The 19,463-nt window shown below is 36.2% G+C and overlaps 1 protein-coding gene and 1 long non-coding RNA gene across 4 annotated transcripts in view; one reads left to right on the plus strand and one right to left on the minus strand.

The window, feature by feature from the left end:
• Window positions 1–19,463, minus strand: part of LOC138334968 (toll-like receptor Tollo) — a 20,918-nt gene continuing 1,455 nt past the window's right edge. Inside the window, exons 1-2 of one of the 3 annotated variants that reach the window (XM_069283863.1) lie at window positions 10,839–10,973; window positions 1–5,314 (exon numbers count right to left, since the gene is read on the minus strand). In XM_069283863.1, coding sequence (XP_069139964.1) covers window positions 1,717–5,313 — 3,597 coding nt within the window. In that variant the 5' untranslated portion in view covers window position 5,314; window positions 10,839–10,973 and the 3' untranslated portion in view covers window positions 1–1,716. Of the gene's footprint in view, window positions 5,315–10,834; window positions 10,974–19,463 lie in introns of those variants that run through there. The other 2 variants (XM_069283849.1, XM_069283855.1) reach the window with 2 other exon arrangements.
• The window catches only part of LOC138334987 (uncharacterized), a 19,172-nt gene continuing 9,625 nt past the window's right edge, over window positions 9,917–19,463 (plus strand). Inside the window, exon 1 of the long non-coding RNA XR_011210218.1 lies at window positions 9,917–10,072. This is a non-coding gene — a long non-coding RNA (uncharacterized lncRNA). The remainder of the gene's footprint in view (window positions 10,073–19,463) is intronic.

Raw genomic sequence — 19,463 nt, forward strand, 5'->3', positions numbered from 1 at the left:
TTCTGTATAGATTTTTAATCCCATCTAAAAATTAATTGGGATTCATGCTCGCATGAATCATTTTGGATATGGAATATTCAAAAATTATATAACGAATATTTCCACTTGACACATTTAATATAATGACAATTCCATTCCTTCTAGGAGCTCTGTAAAACTCTCGATCGATAAAGCCTTGAGCAGTCTTGTGTCTTTTCATATCCATTTAAATTATTACATTGCATTCTCGTCAAAGAGAGTATTTTAGTAGCCAAGAGCCTCGACATCCGTCACAGTCGATATCCTTGTTGGGAGATACACTCGTATTCATCTTAATCGAGTTAAACATGTTATTATTTTCAACAAATTACAAATAAAAAAAGAATCTCTTTATATAAAATTTAGCAATTTAATTTAATATAATAACAGAAATATGTTTAAAAAGAAAATATCACGTCACATAAAAAAAATCGATTTTAGTTTCTAATATCGACAATCACTTCGATTTTTTGTTTGCTTTGTCCATTGATTGTCAAATCAGGAATTAATGTTAAAGAAAAAAAAAACGAAATGAATCCCTTACAGAAATCGCTACACATGTCAATTGTAAATGTGTGCACAGATATGCTCAGCAGTTTGAAGGTTATCACATTGAAATGTTTTTTACAGGTAAATGCAGAAAAGTAGATGAGGATATTGGTGTGCTTAAAGCTAGACATTTAGAGGAAGTTTTCACAACGTCTCAGGACTACCCACGAGATATGGGTAATAACATTTTATACTATTATAATTAGAATCAATCGAATCAATCCTATTTCAAAATAAAATTTTCTGACGTCTGTCAGTCAATAATTTTGTTATACCAGCTAAAGAGTCTTTATGAAAATAAGTTTTCATGAAATTCGTAATTGAATTAATTAACAAGATTCTGTGAGAATACTTTAACACACAATGTTCTATTTGAATTTATCAAATATCATAGCGTTTTCAAAATATAGTACACATATGTTATAAAAACAGCACACAATCCCGCCAATCAGATGAACGTTGCAAAAGTCTCGTTCAATCAGACGCTTGAGAATGGCTTAACCGTTGGGAAGCAAGCTCATCAGTCAAAAAGGATCTGTTTTTATTATCATATTCCCACCAAAACTAGTGGCAATACAAGCGAGATTCTACTGCTTCCACAATGGCATGATCTTTTGAGTATATGAGTTTCATTAGATACATTTCTGTAGAAATACCAAAAATAATTATTTCATAATCTCACAACGTCTATGAGTAAATCGTACTGCATCAATGTAGTTACTGGCGAAGCACTGGACACTAGATATATCATATATGTTTATCACAGATAAGTATAAAATAAATGTTTGATAAATATAGTCATTACATCATTATAGTATTATGCGTTGATTTCGTTTTTGCTTTAATTTTGAGTTTTACATCCGGTGCTTATCGCCACTGTGTATGACGTCATACAATATTTACATGGACACAGGGATATGACGTCAAAAGACATTCCATAAATGTATTACACTATCTGTGAAAACTGCAACCTTGATAATACTTAAAATGATGGTAACATGATAAATTAAATCGCTTATTGACATTCATTCCAAATGTGATTGGTGTAAACATTTATAAAATTTTGATTGGTCTTGGTGAACCGCAGTCCATCAATCTCATTTGAAATGATAATTCAATTAAACATATATACATGTATGTTATACGCTCTTAAGCCATTTGTTTCTCTGTTTTGTCGATTGGATGGATTTCTTCATAAATATTAAAGTTTGCTAATGCTTCAGCATCGTGGCCGAAGTCACACGTGTGGCGATGGACACTAGAAACACGTGATATTGGGGTTTCGTACCCCTCATCGTCCGGGAGACCAGAACCAGAAGTGTTACCGATACCTACTTCCGGTCTGATATCTAAAATACGGTCCACTGGAATGACACGATGTTTAATATCCGGCATTGCGAAATACAATTTCTCCCAGAACCAAGGGTCACTGTATTTTACATACGTCCGTGTTTGTAAGTATAGTTTCAGGTCGCTACTCATTTCATTCACATTAATATCGCTAAGTAAGATAATTATTAGTCTATTTGTTTTGTCTTTTAAGACATGGTGATGAGCTGTTTGGAATTCGTACTGACACCATTCACTCTTCAGGAAATTATCAGACATGATGAGAATCGTTCTTCTGCTACATTGCACACTACTTACAATTGTTTCCGATATGGAAGCCCCGATAGGGAAGTCACGGTAATGGACACAAAGTTTGAATCGGTGATCGACATCTTCAAGTCTTGGAACAAGTTCTCGAACCACAAAATCTTCGTCTTTGTGGCTGTATGAGATAAAAGCATCGTATATCAGATTTGTATCTGATTTTTCGTGAGACATTCGGCATCCAAGTTTTGCGAAACAAATTACTTGGATGATATTTTTATTCCAAAACACCAGCGCAAGAATGACCACTACAACTACTATTGCAATGATCGCAAAAATGAGCGGGAGATTGTCGGTTCGGTCAAGGACGCGAGTCACGCTCTCACGCGTCATGTTTCTTATCACTAACGTCATATTTGGACACATTGTCTCCATATCAATATCATCGAATCTGACAAGTCTGCCAGGACTGTTATTATAGCCGTATGTGTTTTCAACAGCAGTGTTGTCTGCTATACATTCTAATTCCCTCCGGTCGACAATTTTCTCGACAATCGTAATGGAATTATATAATACTGTTGACAGAAAGTTACAGTCACATGACCAAGGATTTCCCGCCAAAGTCAGCTGTTGCCACGTGGGATTTGAAAGGGTTGCGTCAACAATAAATTTCAGCTCGTTATTCGCTAGGTAAAGTCTCTGGATATTTGGAGTGTGTTCAAACACGGAATAATCGATGAAGGCGATCCTGTTGTTCTCTAGGTTTAGTTCTATAAGGTTTTCTAACCCATAAAACATGCCATACAGTAGTTCTTCCAGCAGGTTATCATTGAGGTTTAACACTTTGATTGATTTTAGCCCCACAAAACTACGGTTCTGGATAAAGTCAATACCGCTACTGTTGAGATAGAGTATTCTAAGGAACTCCAGTCCAAGGAATCCAAATTTATGGAGACTCGAGAAATTATTGCCGTCAAGCCAGAATTGTGTCGAAACGCTTGGAATATGCATCGGTATGACTGTAAGATTACCTCGCGAGCATTTAACAAAATTAGTTGTACTATGGTCAAGGCTCCGGTAGCACGTGCAATGATGCGGACAAACGAACCTACAAACACATCCCTGGTACTCACAACATCGACATTTTGACATAAGACATTCTTCCTGGTAATCACATAACATGTTGTTTGGCTCTAGTTTGTAGAGAAACTTGGCATTAGCTTGGAATCCCTTTCTACACAAGATAACATCAGTATCGTAGATTATCGGCTGTCCGTAAGATGGTCGACTGTCGTCCATTTTCTTTCTAAGCCACTGAAGTTTACAGTCACACACAAAAGGGTTGCCGGCGATATAAAATGTCGGAGGAGTACCTTGTAAAGCGGGTGATACTGAAATAGACAACGATTTCAAAGTTTGTATCAAATTATAGCGGATATCAACTTTTCTTAAACTCTTGAAATTGTAAAAAGCATAGTCAGCAACACTAGTGATTTGATTCTTCGACAGGTTGATTTCTTGTAGAGATTTGGGGAATAGTTCTCCGTTTATAGAATTGTGGATGGAATTATGGCTAAGGTCAAGATGGAGGAGGGAAAGAAGAGAACTAAAAGCCCATGTGACGTCACTTATGTTGTTGTGCTCAAGGAACATCCATCGAAGTTCACTCGCGCCGTGAAATGCGTCATCTTCAATAACGTCGATGTCATTGTATGCTAGGTTTAGAATCTGGAGCAATGGCGGCTTGTTGAACACACCACGTGGTATAACGCGTATGTTATTGAAAGCGAGGCTAATACCTTTCAGTGTAGACAATCCTTCAAATGTACTCAGTTCCAACGTGTCGATCCGGTTAAACCGGAAGTCAAGAAGACTGATGTGTTCCAAATTTTTAAGACACGGTATTTCAGACAGGAAGTTAAACGAAACGTTGAGCTGTAACACAGACTTAAGCGGAAGTAGGGATTCATTGTCAGCTTGGCTGATGTTATTTTTCCGAAGGTCCAATTCCAGGAGAGATGTTAAGCCTTCAAAAGCATATCTATCGATGCTTTCAATTTTGTTATTTCCAAGTTTCAACTTTTCAAGTTGTAATTGTTTCTCGAAGAAACCCTCACTTAGATGTCGAATTCGATTTCCGGACAAATCGAGATAAAAGAGTTTTTCGAATCTTAAGAGAGATTCTCTGTTTAGTTTGCTGATGTTATTATTTTGTAGCTGTAGCTCGGTCATTTCTCGAAGGGGCCATAATTCTGTCCATATTCGGTCATCCATGTTGCAATCTCCTAGCGCAACTACACGGAGCTTTGTTGAATATCCAAAGAAGCCTTCCGGAACTCGACCTAAACTGTTCTCATTCAGTGCTATGATCTGTAGATTTTCCTGTTTACGCAGGAGATATGGCGGGAGTCGTCGAAGACGGTTAGAGGAAAGATCTAACCAACCAAGATCACGCAGAGCCCAAAATGCATCGCGATGAATCACATTTATGTAATTGTCACTAATTCCAAGTTCCCACAAATTTGGAGCGGTAGATGAAAGTTCGTTTCCAAGGTATTCAAACTCATTAAATGGCATGATGATTCTAGAGAGACTCAGAAGAGTGTTGTTTTCACATGAAAGGCCAGCATCAGTAAAAGACTGAATTTTGTTGTTGGTGAGGTTCACGTAAACCAGATCCTTATTCTCACAGAGGCTTGGCATTATTGAAACTTCAGATGCTACTACTGTTAAGCGTTTTAATGACGGACAACTTAGAAACGCTTCCGGATCAAAGGTCAAACGTCTTGCATTAATCACATTCAGAATTTTTAGTGATGTCATGCCAGCAAAAAGATCTTTCGGAATGTGATCAAATTTGCAATTTTCAAAAGTGAGCGATGAAAATGTATGAAGATCTTGGAACATATGACTTCTCAGATGGGAGTGTAGTATTGGATCGCATTCAATGTATAGCGTACTATTAACTGACGTTCGGAAGAGAGCGAAGTTATTGTCGCCATGGACAGTTGACAGGGAACAGAAGACGTCAACGATAAGGTCCGGGGTATCACGACGGGAGCACGTACATTCCTCCGGGCACGTGTAATCTACACACCAGCATGACGTCACCAAAATGGACAGTTGGACCACCAGATGAATCAGCCACGCCATTCTGTAAGAATGAAAACATAAATTATTTTCATATAGAAAAGCTGTTAGCAAAACAGGAATAACGTCTCCGAAGCATTAATTTTAGACGACAATTTTGGTGGACGATTTTTCGATTACTTATGTAACCGTAATGTTCTATATTAGGAATGTTTCATGTAGTCATCAATAAAAGAGAAACAGTTGAAGGTAATCCCGCGAAGTTCCAAATGATTTCTCCTTCGGTCGGAGAGTATTGATTTGGCATGTCAGCTTTCACTATCATGTATCATAGACAAACTTTATCAAGTATTAATCGTCGTGAAATAAACTTTTTTTATTTGTGATTTCTTTAGATTAATTTTCCGCTTTTGACTCTTGTTACATGAAACGTTATTTTAATTCTAACCAGATCTGTAATCGTAGACTTTCGATACTGATTTGTGATATAAGATAAAATTGTTCGTGGAATCTCACTAGAGATTTAAAACTGATTACAGAATCGTAATGTGAAGAAGACACAGCGTGGTTTGTATCGGAAGTGTGCTAATCCAATAAGTTCGGGACGCGTGAACAAAATGTTTACGTTTCTGAAGCCACCTCATCAGCGTTAACGGTGGTGCGATATTAGTACTGTTTAAGTGAAACAATCTTAATATGTCAAATATTTTGTACTATTTTCCGTTATCTAAATTATCCAATGATGCATTATAAACAATTGACAATTCTTCATTTGTATGTTAGTCATTTAATTGCTATTTTAAAACCTTACGTGTTTCTGCAAGTTGAATCACAACTTGTTGGTACAACATTAATCGACGACCCTTTGTATGAAATATGATCGCGAAAAGCGTATATCGATTTTCTGCATCTGTCAATGTAATGCCCCTTGACCCCGATATTAAACATGCTCACAGTCATAAAAAAACTGAATAATCAAGCGAAACGCGAGCGAATCAATTAAAACGATTTAATAACCATCAAAGTTAGAATGACTCATTCGTCTTTGTATTGGATGGTGTCAAATTTTGATCATATTAACACTCAACTATTTAATCATAAAAGTGTGCAAGTGTGGCGCACGCGAAATAACATCCCTCTATAGAAAACGCAAATTAGACATCAGAATAAACACTTTTAACTGAAAATTCATTTGGAGGTGATGACAGTTCAATAAAAGTTGTTTGTTTTTATATCATGAATATTGATGAGGTTGCTTTAAGTGAGACACGACCAGCGTGTGATTTTCCGGATATTGATGATCGCTTTATCGTTCCGGCTATTAGATGTGTTAATATGTTGATGTTTGCTGTAGATGATATGTATGTCACCGTGCCACGTGTACAGCATTTCCTATATATTTAGAAATTGCATGATTTACTGATCGGAGAAACAGTCTTTCGCTTTGTAATATGTGTTGATCAACAGAATTGGCCATGGTGAAAACACGAATAATTTCGTAGATAAATGATAATGTCATTCGCGCGATTTGATAACATTCAGATATGCAAGGAAGTGATCGCATTTTAGGAAGTTTTTCATAACTGGAAGTTCGATATAATATCGACTTGCATCAATGTTTGAAAAGGTATCATAAAACGAGATAAGACATTAGTGGATATTTGACATATCCTCACACCCTATAATGTCCAAACAACCTCTGACGATTTAGTGGTCTAGAATAAAATAAGATGAACCTTAGTTCTATGTGTGTTATATGTCAGGATATGTCCAAATATATGCATAATGTAGGTCTAACTAATTCCAATTTGTCTGTTTTCAAGTCGACGTGTTAAGACTCCAATGACTTATGTAAATCTATATGATGATGTTGAATTAGACAGTCGGAGTAGCACCAGGCTAAGGTAATTCTAAGGGATCACCTATAATGACAAATACTTAAAGTGTTACAAAGCAAACTTACTCTGTCAGCTGTTGTAAAGAACATGGAATGCATATTTTATAAAAACAATAAAAATGCATTCGTATATCATTCTGGTGTAAGTTTATTTTTTCGTTCGATTCTCCGGGGATTTTATGGGAAAAGCAATTTGTTGCAGTGGTGTGATGTTATCAAAATGTCACGTTCAATTTCAGTCAGATGTCGGTTTCTACCAACATATCGCTGGTGTATGAATGAAAAGCTCTGTTCTGACTGTAAAATAGACAGGGTGGCACCCGGCTACACCCAGTGTTTCAGTGATATATTTGTTTAATCATATTAGTTCACTCTTCATCCTACGCCGTTTTCGCCATCTCGGTTAAAATGTCACTAAATGTTTCACGGCGGCGCAGTGGGAGATATCACTACGAACGATGCAAACACATATTTGATATGCTCACGATATTTGATGTTTTCAATAAATATCAAATAGTCCAGAACAAAAATATCAATTCGCAATCAAAAGACATGTATTACGTTTCATTCCGACATAATGGTGTAGGATTGTCTGGTGATGTTTATAAGTTCATGCGTACTATAACAGACGTGCATATTACACGAAGTAGCCTCCTGGATTATCCGGAACTGGAGGATTCGCGGAAAGTTGTAATTCTATTCCGGATGAAAAGTTGAAAGTGCTTGCATTTCCGTTACAAAACAATATGTAATTTTTTTTATAATCTATTGTTTTATATCACAGGGGCATGGAATAAAAGAATTGATAATTGCTTATTCAGTTGACACGCTGCTTATCCAGTTGACACACTGCTTATTCAGTTGACACACTGCTTATTCAGTCGGCACACTCCTTATTCAGTTGATAAACTGCTTATTCAATTGACACACTGCTTATTTAGTTGAAACACAACTTATTCTGCTGCCATACTACTTATTCAATTGACACACTCCTTCTTCAGTTGACACACTCCTTATTCAGTTGACATACTGCTTATTCAGTAAACCCACTCCTTATTCAGTAGACACACTCCTTATTCAGTAGACACACTCCTTATTCAGTAGAAACATTGCTTATTCAGTTGACACACTCCTCATAGAGATTGAACAGTGTTTTGATTCCGTTAAAGGTGGTATGAACGCAATGGGATACAGAAATCGAGTATTCAGCTAGTTGATGAAACCAAAATAAACCTTTAGCTAGATGTTACCACATCTCTAAAATGAGACAGTATTATAATGGTATAAGAAGTGACAATGCGAGGCGAGGGAACTGAACCATGATACCAGAATGGTCATGATGTAGTGATAAAGAATGCATTATCATGGCCCTAATTAGATATTTGGAAAGAGTTAACAGTAATGCAGTAAACCATTTTTTCCGCAACATTTTCTACTCAAACTTCATCTTCCATCTTCCATGTAAGTTATGGTAAGACAACATGATAAGTCTACATCGATTCGGTGTGGTAGATTTTCAGCTTTATGTATACGTGTTGTTTTCTTAGGCACGAAAGGGACAACATTTCTACGTACTTCTTCAGTACAAAAATGGGAAACCCATTTAGATGTGGCATCAGTACATGCGTGTTTACATGGCAAGATGTTGAAACTCGCGTGCAGATTTATTGTCAAGTCCATAAGTAAAGTAGCTGGCACAAGTAGATCGAGAAATAAGGAAGAAATTTCAAAGAACCTCCCATATATTATTGATGCCTTATCTTTAGAGATAACTTATCAAGTAACTTCTGTATATATTGTTTTTGTGGGTGGTTGGGTTCCAAAGTTAGGCGTGCAACGAAGGACACGTTTAATATTATTAATTGGAGGAAACTGTTTCCACTATATTCCATAACATACAAATGTAGGACTTCTCTTTAAACATATTTTACTGTTAAACACAAAAGGCTCAGGTTATACCAACCTAAACAGCCGTCTCCTAACTTTGTAACACAATAAACATATTATACATGATGATTTAGATATCTAATACAGATTAAACAATTCACATAATATTATTTTAAGTAAATTTTATAATAATTCTGTAGTAAAATCTTTTGAAAATAGGAACTTGTGTGTAACTCTATGCGTATATATACTGTGGTATGTATCATTGTTTAAATAAGGAAAATAGTATCGATGGATATGTCCGATCAGGGTGTTAGGCTCAAAGGATACTTTGAAAACTACATGTAGCTCTAGGCGATATCACAAATGCAACACCGACTGTGATTTTTAATACGAGATTTATGCCCTTTCCCCGATTACAAATCGCTCACATTTTTAAGGTTAGTCCATTAGCACTGTTTATCACTCTCGGTTTCACAAGATGAACTCTCATCCTTTAATGGAAGAAAATCAAAGAGCATGCCATAAAGTCCCGTTACCTCCTCTCCCCGTCCCTCAATCCTACGGTAACATCCTAATACCCCGCTAATGGTTTTAAAGAGGCTCAATGTAAAATTGATTAGGCAGACATGTGAATGATATTTTCATTTAAAGACAAATTTATTGAGACTGCGATCCCCATCTTGAAAGAATTTAAAAAACGTTTGAATCATGACGCGCCAGCGTGACGTCATTTTTACCAATTATTTAGGCCCATGTGCATGATTTGTCATTACATATAAATCTGCACGATTTAGAAATTATTTATTTAACTACCTGAAATATAATATATGTTGGCAGATTTATTATAATGTTCAATTTATAATGTTTATATGTTAAAATAAACGGGTCAGTGACGTTGGTCAGAACTGATCTCTGATAAATAGGAAATTCGACAGCACGCGTGTAGTAGTTTGAAATCTTGTTGACGCACCCTCCTCGGAAGTAGTTGTAAACACGAGTTAACTAAGACACATTGGTTTTACCTGCACCGCACAGGTAAGTGTTTATTTGATAAGGTATGTGGCTTATAGGCTCGGTACTATATCTCAACACGCCTCATAAAACATAATATTGGAATTTTAAACTTTAAATAACGCTTGAGAACAGACGTTACAATGTTTACGCCATCAATTAACGTTATAGAGTTAGGCTTACGTCGTATTCGCTAAGATGTTTTAAAATAACTATCTCAAGCGACGTAGCAGTCAGCATATAAACTCAAGTAGATTAGGTTTTTTTGTGGATAATATAGTGGATGAAATATTAATTTTATCATATTAAAAGTTTTGACCTAATAAAATATTACACTTTTGTATAATATTGTACTTTTGTCATGACATGATATGAGATCATGATTCAGATGTTAATTAATTTGCCGATTATCTGTCCATATATTATCGATAGCCAGTTCGACTCTCGGATTAAGGACAAGACATGTACATGTTTTTATAAAATGATGATTAATTAAATGAAAGCTGTGTGTAATACGGTCTAGGTAAAACGGCACGTGTGGGTAGGTCTATAGAAATCACCACGTTTAGGACAAAGGGGCTGATAGGAGATTACTAGGGTGAAATGAGGTGGGGTACTAAACATACAGCTAGTATAGTCCTGATTATTTACCTGAAAGCGACACTTGATAATTTACGTATAAATCAATATCACCTTATCCAATTCGTTCATTTACCTATAGAACGGACTCAAATGATGATCACTATGAATAGGGACGGAATGAAAACTATTCAAACATCTACATACTCACGCATCAAGATGTGGTGAGACCAATATCAACACTATTCTCCAAAGTAAACAGTCACAGAGAAAACACGTAGTTTAAACACATCCCGGTAGATACCAGTCCATCTGTAAGATACAGTCACTCTGTACAAACTCCCAGAGGTAAATGACACAAGTGATAGTTAAACGGGGGGTTTAAATTACATCCTGTTTCAAGTACATACAGTGGGAGAGAGTGTGAATTCAGCGACACAGATCATTATTTAGCATTGTTACGAGTAGATGTAGATCACTTATGGTACGTCGTTATTTTTAGTTTATCACACAGAGGATATAGCCCCCTAAAAACACCCATCATACAAATCTAGGTCACCAACACCCACCATACAAATCTAGGTCACCAACACCCATCATACAAATCTAGGTCACCAACACCCACCATACAAATCTAGGTCACCAACACCCATCATACAAATCTAGGTCACCAACACCCACCATATAAATTTAAGTCACCAACACCCATCATACAAATCTAGGTCACCAAACCCATCATACAAATCTAGGTCACAGCACACCCACCATACGGATTTAGGTCACAGCAACACCCACCATACAAATCTAGGTCAGGGAGTCACCCTCCACAGAGACACCCGTCAATAGAATCTATTTGAAAAATACACTCAACATGAAATAATCTAGGTCACAGCGACATTCGTCATACCAATCTAGTCACGGGACTCCCGCCGTGCAAATCTAGGCCACAGCGATGTCCATCAGTTATCAGATCATATCAATTTAGGTCAAATGAACTCATGGTGTCAGAAAAGATACCGTTAATCGTTTTCTAATATTTTGAGTATATGCAACATGAAGACGGCAGTTAATCAGAATTATCTCGTTTGATTGTGTTAATGAAACCATTGTATAATGTATTAAAAGTAGCATTTACAGGTTGAACTTTTCAACATATAACATATCACGATATACCCAAAAATATATCAAGAGGGATTGATTAGTGCTTTTACTATTGGAGGCACATAATGGACACGGGAATCAATCATGATAAACAATAAACAACGTGTTGGTACGTGTCGGTAAGTCTGTATATGTAATGTGAACATATTGAACTTGTCAGAAACAAGAAATGTGGAGTAGAGATCTTTGTGAGTCCATACCCAACATGGTACACGATGGTTAGCGTATGTCGTTGGATGCCAATTAACGCACATTTATATATAGTATACTGGTTCTACGTCTAGTGCAAGTCCATTAAAATGGATTAAGTGGAGAAGTGCACTTAAATGGGTTCAGATAAAACATGGTTCCGAGCGTCAATGCAGACCGATAGGTATGTAGATAGTTGGCCTGTAATGATAATATCCCTAAATGATATCCAAGTGATGTGGTGTAAGTTGGTTAACAAGAATATACAAAACCGGAAACAAAATAAAAACAGGGATTTGACATTGGACACTAGTGGCACACTAGGGATATCCAGGACAAATATCCCAAATATGGCAACCATATTAGGTTTGACGAAAATATAGACATGTCAGTAATGAAACGGACCAATATCAATTTTGCTACTGTTAAATCGCTCCTTGTTGTTAAAGACCAGCTGATAACTGGTACCTATTGTTCATTCTGTCGCTATGTCAGTCAACAATGCTAAATGAAACGAGAGAATAGACAGACATTGTAAAAGGATCAAAATTCGGTATTTGTTCGAAAAAAACCCAACAAAATATGTTACATATTGAATGTACTTTGTTTTTCTGGAACAAAATGAAAACGTGTTTCATGACAAATTAACCATAATCATATCGAAACTGCAATAAGATGTCCAAATGCTTGATAGCATCTCATAATAGATATATAATTGTATGAAAGTATTGTGTGGTGCGCTACGGTTCATATTAAGAAAGTTCAGTACAGGTAAAAATTACAAGTTCATACACGTATACTGCCCAAGGATGATAAGTAAAAAGATGTATGATGGAAAATATTTACATTTAATTAAGGTTCAGTTGTAACAACATCCACGTATGTCATCTGCAAGTAGAAACAGTGAAATAATAGGGGCCATGAGATGATGGCGGGTGTATCAGCTGTGGTGTCACATACTGCACCACGTAGTAACACGAGGTACAGAAAGGAGTAAATGTGTATAGGTAATATATCCTTTATGTTATGAATTTGTCAATTATTAATAAAACTATTTTCAAATTTTAACACCTTTCATTTTAACCTTTTTTGTAATATTCAACAGTCATTGATGTCACATACTCATCTGAAGCCCACCCTTGCCTTCGGATATCTGATTAACAAAATGAGGACATGGATTTTTAACATCCGTCCTTTCCTCTACACTCTTACACCTTGCCTTTTGCGTATTTGCATATTACAGAGTTAGCTCCCTTGCGGGTAGGTATCGATTGTTACGTCATTATTTTGTGAGCGCAATTCACGTCATTTTCTCAGAAAATATGACGTTACGCTCACAAACACATGACGTCACAATCAATACCTATCCGCAAGTGCAGATAACTCTGTAATATGCAAATTCGGACTTGGCTCTTACATCTTGCACAATTTGCTCTATTCCTCTCGATCCAAAACACACATACCGGACCTTCCAATGCTGTGGCCTCTTATTGATCTCGATATGTTTACTTTTTCTTCCTCTAAGGTCCCTGTCTCAATACCTTTCTGATGGCCCCGTCGAATCTGTACTTCCCATTTTGAATCGACCTTTCTTTTCTGTATAACATCAATCCAATGATTCATATCCTCCCCCCTCCACCTTACGGTACCGTATCCCATATCCTTTCTCTATCTGACCTAATACCTACTATGTCCCATTTACCTCTTCATTCCGATCAACCAACACTCCAACTCCAAATCCTATCCAGGCACCAAAGGTCCCCTCTGTTCCTCATATCTTCCACTACCATTGGCGCGATGAACAAATGGGAGTATTAACACAAGCTCTTCATCTTTGGGTCATAAGTTCAAATCCCATATTGGCAGTTTCAAGGTGCTGACTGATAGCCAGTAATTTTTCTTTGGCTACTTTGGCTTTACGACTCTCCCCAATCCTGACACGTCATTAAATGACCCTGACTGTTGATAGGACGTCAAACTAAACCTTTCCGAACCTGCCAACGACACCCGTCATCCTTCCAATAGACCCTCATCCCAAAATATCGTATTCAGACCCTTAGGTACCCCTTCTTCTCCTTCCTGTCCACACCCGTCCCGGCCCACCAAGTCCTTCCCAACCCCAGATAACATGGGAGGTCTAGAATTACCTACATCCATGTCGTGACACCAGTAAACTACATTATTTATATCATTAACAGAACAGTCTGACACGTCAAGCTAGATCAATCCGAGCGGATACAAAGAGGTCGATCAAACGAGAAAGATCGGGCGGAAATTTAAAGATTTTTCGGTAGCAGGCAGACAGAAACACTTCCCTGCTGTTTCTATCCTAAACATGTAACTAACCGGTCGTTAAGATAGAAAGACCAAGCGCAGCGCTGTACCTTCGGTAAAGAGACAGTTCCAATTTCTCGATACGTATAGCTAACATACTTGTCATTATTTTTATTACAAAAAAAAATCCTTTACGCAATACATATAGTTGCCAAGTCCCACTATTTTTTCCATAGTTTGACAGGAACCATTATAATAGAAACTGATACATGTATTTCCCAAGTCCCACTACTTTTTTTCCCATAAATTGACAGGAACTATTATAATAGAAACTGATACATATAATTGCCAAGTCCCACTACTTTTTTTCCCATAAATTGACAGGAACTAAAATAATAGAAACTGATACATATAATTGCCAAGTCCCACTACTTTTTTTCCCCATAAATTGACAGGAACTAAAATAATAGAAACTGATACATATAATTGCCAAGTCCCACCACTTTTTTTCCCATAAATTGACAGGAACTAAAATAATAGAAACTGATACATATAATTGCCAAGTCCCACTATTTTTTCCATAGTTTGACAGGAACCATTATAATAGAAACTGATACATATAATTGCCAAGTCCCACTATTTTTTCCATAGTTTGACAGGAACCATTATAATAGAAACTGATACATATAATTGCCAAGTCCCACTACTTTTTTTTCCATAAATTGACAGGAACTATTATAATAGAAACTGATACATATAATTGCCAAGTCCCACTATTTTTTCCATAGTTTGACAGGAACCATTATAATAGAAACTGATACATATAATTGCCAAATCCCACTACTTTTTTGCGGCTGTTAAGTCGTCAGGCTTATTACCAAAAATTTGACAGAAACTATTATAATAGAGACTGATGCACTGCAGGTCTAAGGAGATAGCAGCAATTCGTCGTTATTCAAGATGTTGAATAATTAAATCACTGGTTGTTATTAATTCATAAGAAATAAACATCTTTAGCTAATGCGAAATCAATATCAATTTAAAGTATAATGTCAGTCCATCCTCAATACTATACATAAGTAACATCGAGAGAGTTAGGTGTAGGATTCCGTACTTAGAGTGAGGCAAATTAAAACAAACTTTGAATTGTTCTAATGCGCATGTACTTAGATGCGGAGTTGACCTGTCTGCACATTTAGATATCTAAGTTAATCAATTGATTTGTTTCCGCTTTCGGAACAATATTAGGATAGGTACTTTAGTAGGCAAATCCTTATTTTCTAAATAGTTCTTTCAAAGGTCACATCGCGATCTACAACACTTCAAGCCCCGTAGTGCTTTCTGAAATTAGACGCCACGTACCGGGACACTGGAAATAGAGACTTATATGGAGCTCTAGATTTATTTTGCCTTTTGTGCCATACTTTAGGGAACATAAACGTACATTTTGGGAAAAGGTTATGGAGTGTATAGGTGTATGTAATGCTAAACTGTCTTTTTATTGCTGATAGATATATTTTTTTAATTGTTCTCCATAGTTTGTTTGTTAAACTATTTTGTTAATGAAATGATTTTTGTTTATGAAATGAAGGATAATTTTCAAACAACATTTCTAATTACATTATAAAACGTATAAATTTAAAAACCAATAATTTTTTGCTGGAAATTATGGTTGTCTTAGATTTTTTTTCTATATTAAAGTTATATTTTGTGACTAGAAAAGTAATTTTATTGACAGAATAAATCAGTGTTACTTTCATTCTATACGCTTCACTGCGTTCGCAATCATTTATCAGAACATTCGCTGCTACTTGAACTTTGACCATATGATCATGAAAGCAGTGACCTCGCGGCAGGGCAATGGGCATTTGGTTTAGGAGATAACGTTATATAGAAATTTCGTTAAGATATTTGCGGTTTTAAAGTTAATATATATAAAATTAGCTTACAATGTCAATATGACATATATATTCACGTAGGTATAATAGATCATGATAAAAGACTAGGAAAATTATTAAACATGTCCAAAGACACTTAGTGAAATATTCTTGGTACCAGCTGGGAAATACTTGTAATTGGGTAAAACCGCGTTATCATAAATGTCGCAAATAAATCCTTTTAAACTAATAAAAAATTCATAACGTCTGCAACAACCTGTACTTATCATATTAGATAGGTAAGAGTTATCCATAGAATCCACAACTCGTCATACATCCGGTGATATTTTCTTTGCTACTTAATTTTGTGAGTTGCCCTCCTAACCCACCAGCCAGTCCCACCCTCCCCATCCCTTCCCCACCAGCTAGCCCCACCACTTATTTCATACTTTTATACATGTATGTGTATTTTTACGTATATGTACGCGTGTTTATACTTATTTCATACTTGCATACATGTATGTGTGCGTGGCCGTAGGATATGTAGTGTATATGGGTGTATGTATGCATTGTATATAGGCCTATGTATCGTTCGGTAATGTAATGTGACATATGTATGTAATGTGTTTAATTATAAAAAGTGTGAATCGTAATGTAATGTATTCAGGTATTTTAATAAATGTAATGTTTGTATGTAATGTGTATAATATATGTAATGTAATGCATTTATGTAGAATAATGTATGTATGTAATGTGTATAATATATGTATGTTATGTGTAAAATATATGTAATGTAATGTATTTATGTAGTTATGTAGAATAATGTATGAATGTAATGTGTATAATGTATGTAATGTAATATATTTATGTAGTTATGTAGAATAATGCATGAATGTAATGTGTATAATGTATGTAATGTAATGCATTTTTGTAGTTATGAAGAATAATGTATGAATGTAATGTGTATAATATATGTAATGTAATGTATTTACACAGTTATGTAAAGTATGTACGAAAATATATTACATATTGATGTAAAGATGTATGTTATGTATATATGTAATGTATGTATTATTGCTAAACTTGTAGAACATTATTATGTAATTGATGTATCTCTGTTCTGTCATCTCTATGTATTTCTTCGATTGACCTCCTGTTACACACAGATCGTGTGTCTGGAGTGAATAAAATGAATTGAATTGAATTGAATCATTCCTCACCCATCCCCACCACCTAGCCCCACCCTCCCCCACCACCTTACCCTCCCCTTCCCCATCCCGCGTCTGTCACTTGTTTTTATCGACTGATCAATTGCTGATTATTTGGCTTACTCACAGATAAAGCAAACCATGAAACACAAAGGAATCAAACTAATTTGAAAACCAATCAAAAACACATTACTTCCGTCAGCGCTGGCAGATATGGACGTTATCTTTCGGTCGGTTACACTTTTGATTACACGATCTCATCTTTCATTATCAAACGTTTTCACGAAATTCTGACAATTATCTTGGTTCTGCAATGGTCTTTGTAATGCTGGTGAAGCTTCTAGCTTTAAACCTGTATAGCTTTCTTCCCTACAGTTAAATATCCACCCGTCGAAAGGTTCAGACCCAAGGGCAAGACTTTTATTTTTCGGTGTTTATGGACAAAACTCCATTGCCCCAGTTGATCAACCTGCAGTATTTCCTCCCCTACATATCAGACGGTGTTAGAGGCATGCCTGACCGAGCATAATTGACCACACCACCACGTGCTTATATTTCCAAGGTTACACACGTGCATACATTTATCTGTTAGGGCCAGCTTCACCCTGCAAAAGTCTGGTTATCTTTTCGTTAACTTTCACCCGAAGCCTTCAAATTGGTTTTCTTCGTTGGAAAAAATCTCTCGGCTACGTTGGAAAAAATCTCTCGGCTACCACTCATGCACTTGTTCCTAAACACGATTTATTCGCCAAACAGTGAGCATTTCCGACAGTATATTAAATGCCAGTTTATCTTTGCCGACAATTTGCCGATATGATTACAAACTTCCCACCATATAATTTATACAGATATTAACAAATGATAGTCGTTATTTTATCCTGCAGCAATGGCAACAGCAATGAAATAACTAGCACTGGGTTTGCTTAAATGTTATAAACTATCATAATTATATATAACATTAGTTTCAATTATTAACTTATATGAGTAATCATTTACCCTTCAGCGATTCAAAAACATTTATTAAACTATAGTTTTCGTTAAATATTTTTGCGCAGTAGAAATATTCTCCTGAAGGTGATGGATTGGTTGACAGCATTGAAAAGTTATCGAATGGAAGCAACTCGGTACGGGTTCCCGTAGATGTCAGTATTCAGATTAAAACCGAGAAGATAGCATTCACCAGTTACGACACATCGGGGGTTTACACATATGTAAATAAACCATGATCCAAGTTTCCATAAAAAAAGAAAAAGAAATCTAAGATTAAAATTAAGATGTTTAAAGTAAAAAAGTTTCTAAATTATTGATCACATTCTCATAATTCTAGAACTGGCCAACTACCACCCTATATAAAGATGAGGGGAACTGATGACCTCTCCTTATCTGGTATTCACGGTGTCAGAAATCAAAATATTTTGATGTTGTGGCGAACATGCCAGTAAAGCTAACATGCCATGCTGGCCCCATCCGGCCATCGCACCATCTGCACTGCTCCCTAACGAAACATGTTTATGTGCTATATCTACGATAAATGTGTAGATAAAACATCCCAATATAGTTATCATGTTCTGTCGTATAGAAATCCCAATGATAGAAGCCTTAGACGATTTCCTGTTGGAGTCGATTTTCTTGCAGCAATATTTGGTGTTAAATACTACTGTAATATGTGTGAAAATAAGTGATAAGGGAGGAGGGCAGGGGTGGGGAAGTTGTGGCTTTGAAAGCTCCCTCTAGATTAGCTTAGTTTTGCTCCCTCCTAACAGGTCCCGAAGGACGATAGGAACCTGTCTAATTAGCCCTAATGGGCACAGATGGGCCAGTGCAGAGAGATTCACATCATAAACGATGTAACATAGCCCCCTGGTACCACACGGTTGGTGCAGGAACAATTTGAACACCATGGGGTCACAATGCGTAACAAAATCAAGATGCACCCAAACTCTTGAAGATTAACAATTAAAGAGGCACATCCATTTAAAAGTGTGTTTTCTTTCTCAACTCTTTTTTCGCAACAGGAAATATATAAAAAAAAATTTTGAGAAGTCAAACCTTTATAAACATTTATTTATTTTCACGGGTGAGATTCTTTTTCTTCAATACTTATCAAAAGTTAGCGAGGGCCCATTT

This window comes from Argopecten irradians, chromosome 1 (genome assembly GCF_041381155.1).
Source record: "Argopecten irradians isolate NY chromosome 1, Ai_NY, whole genome shotgun sequence".
In the NCBI taxonomy this organism is placed as follows: domain Eukaryota; kingdom Metazoa; phylum Mollusca; class Bivalvia; order Pectinida; family Pectinidae; genus Argopecten; species Argopecten irradians.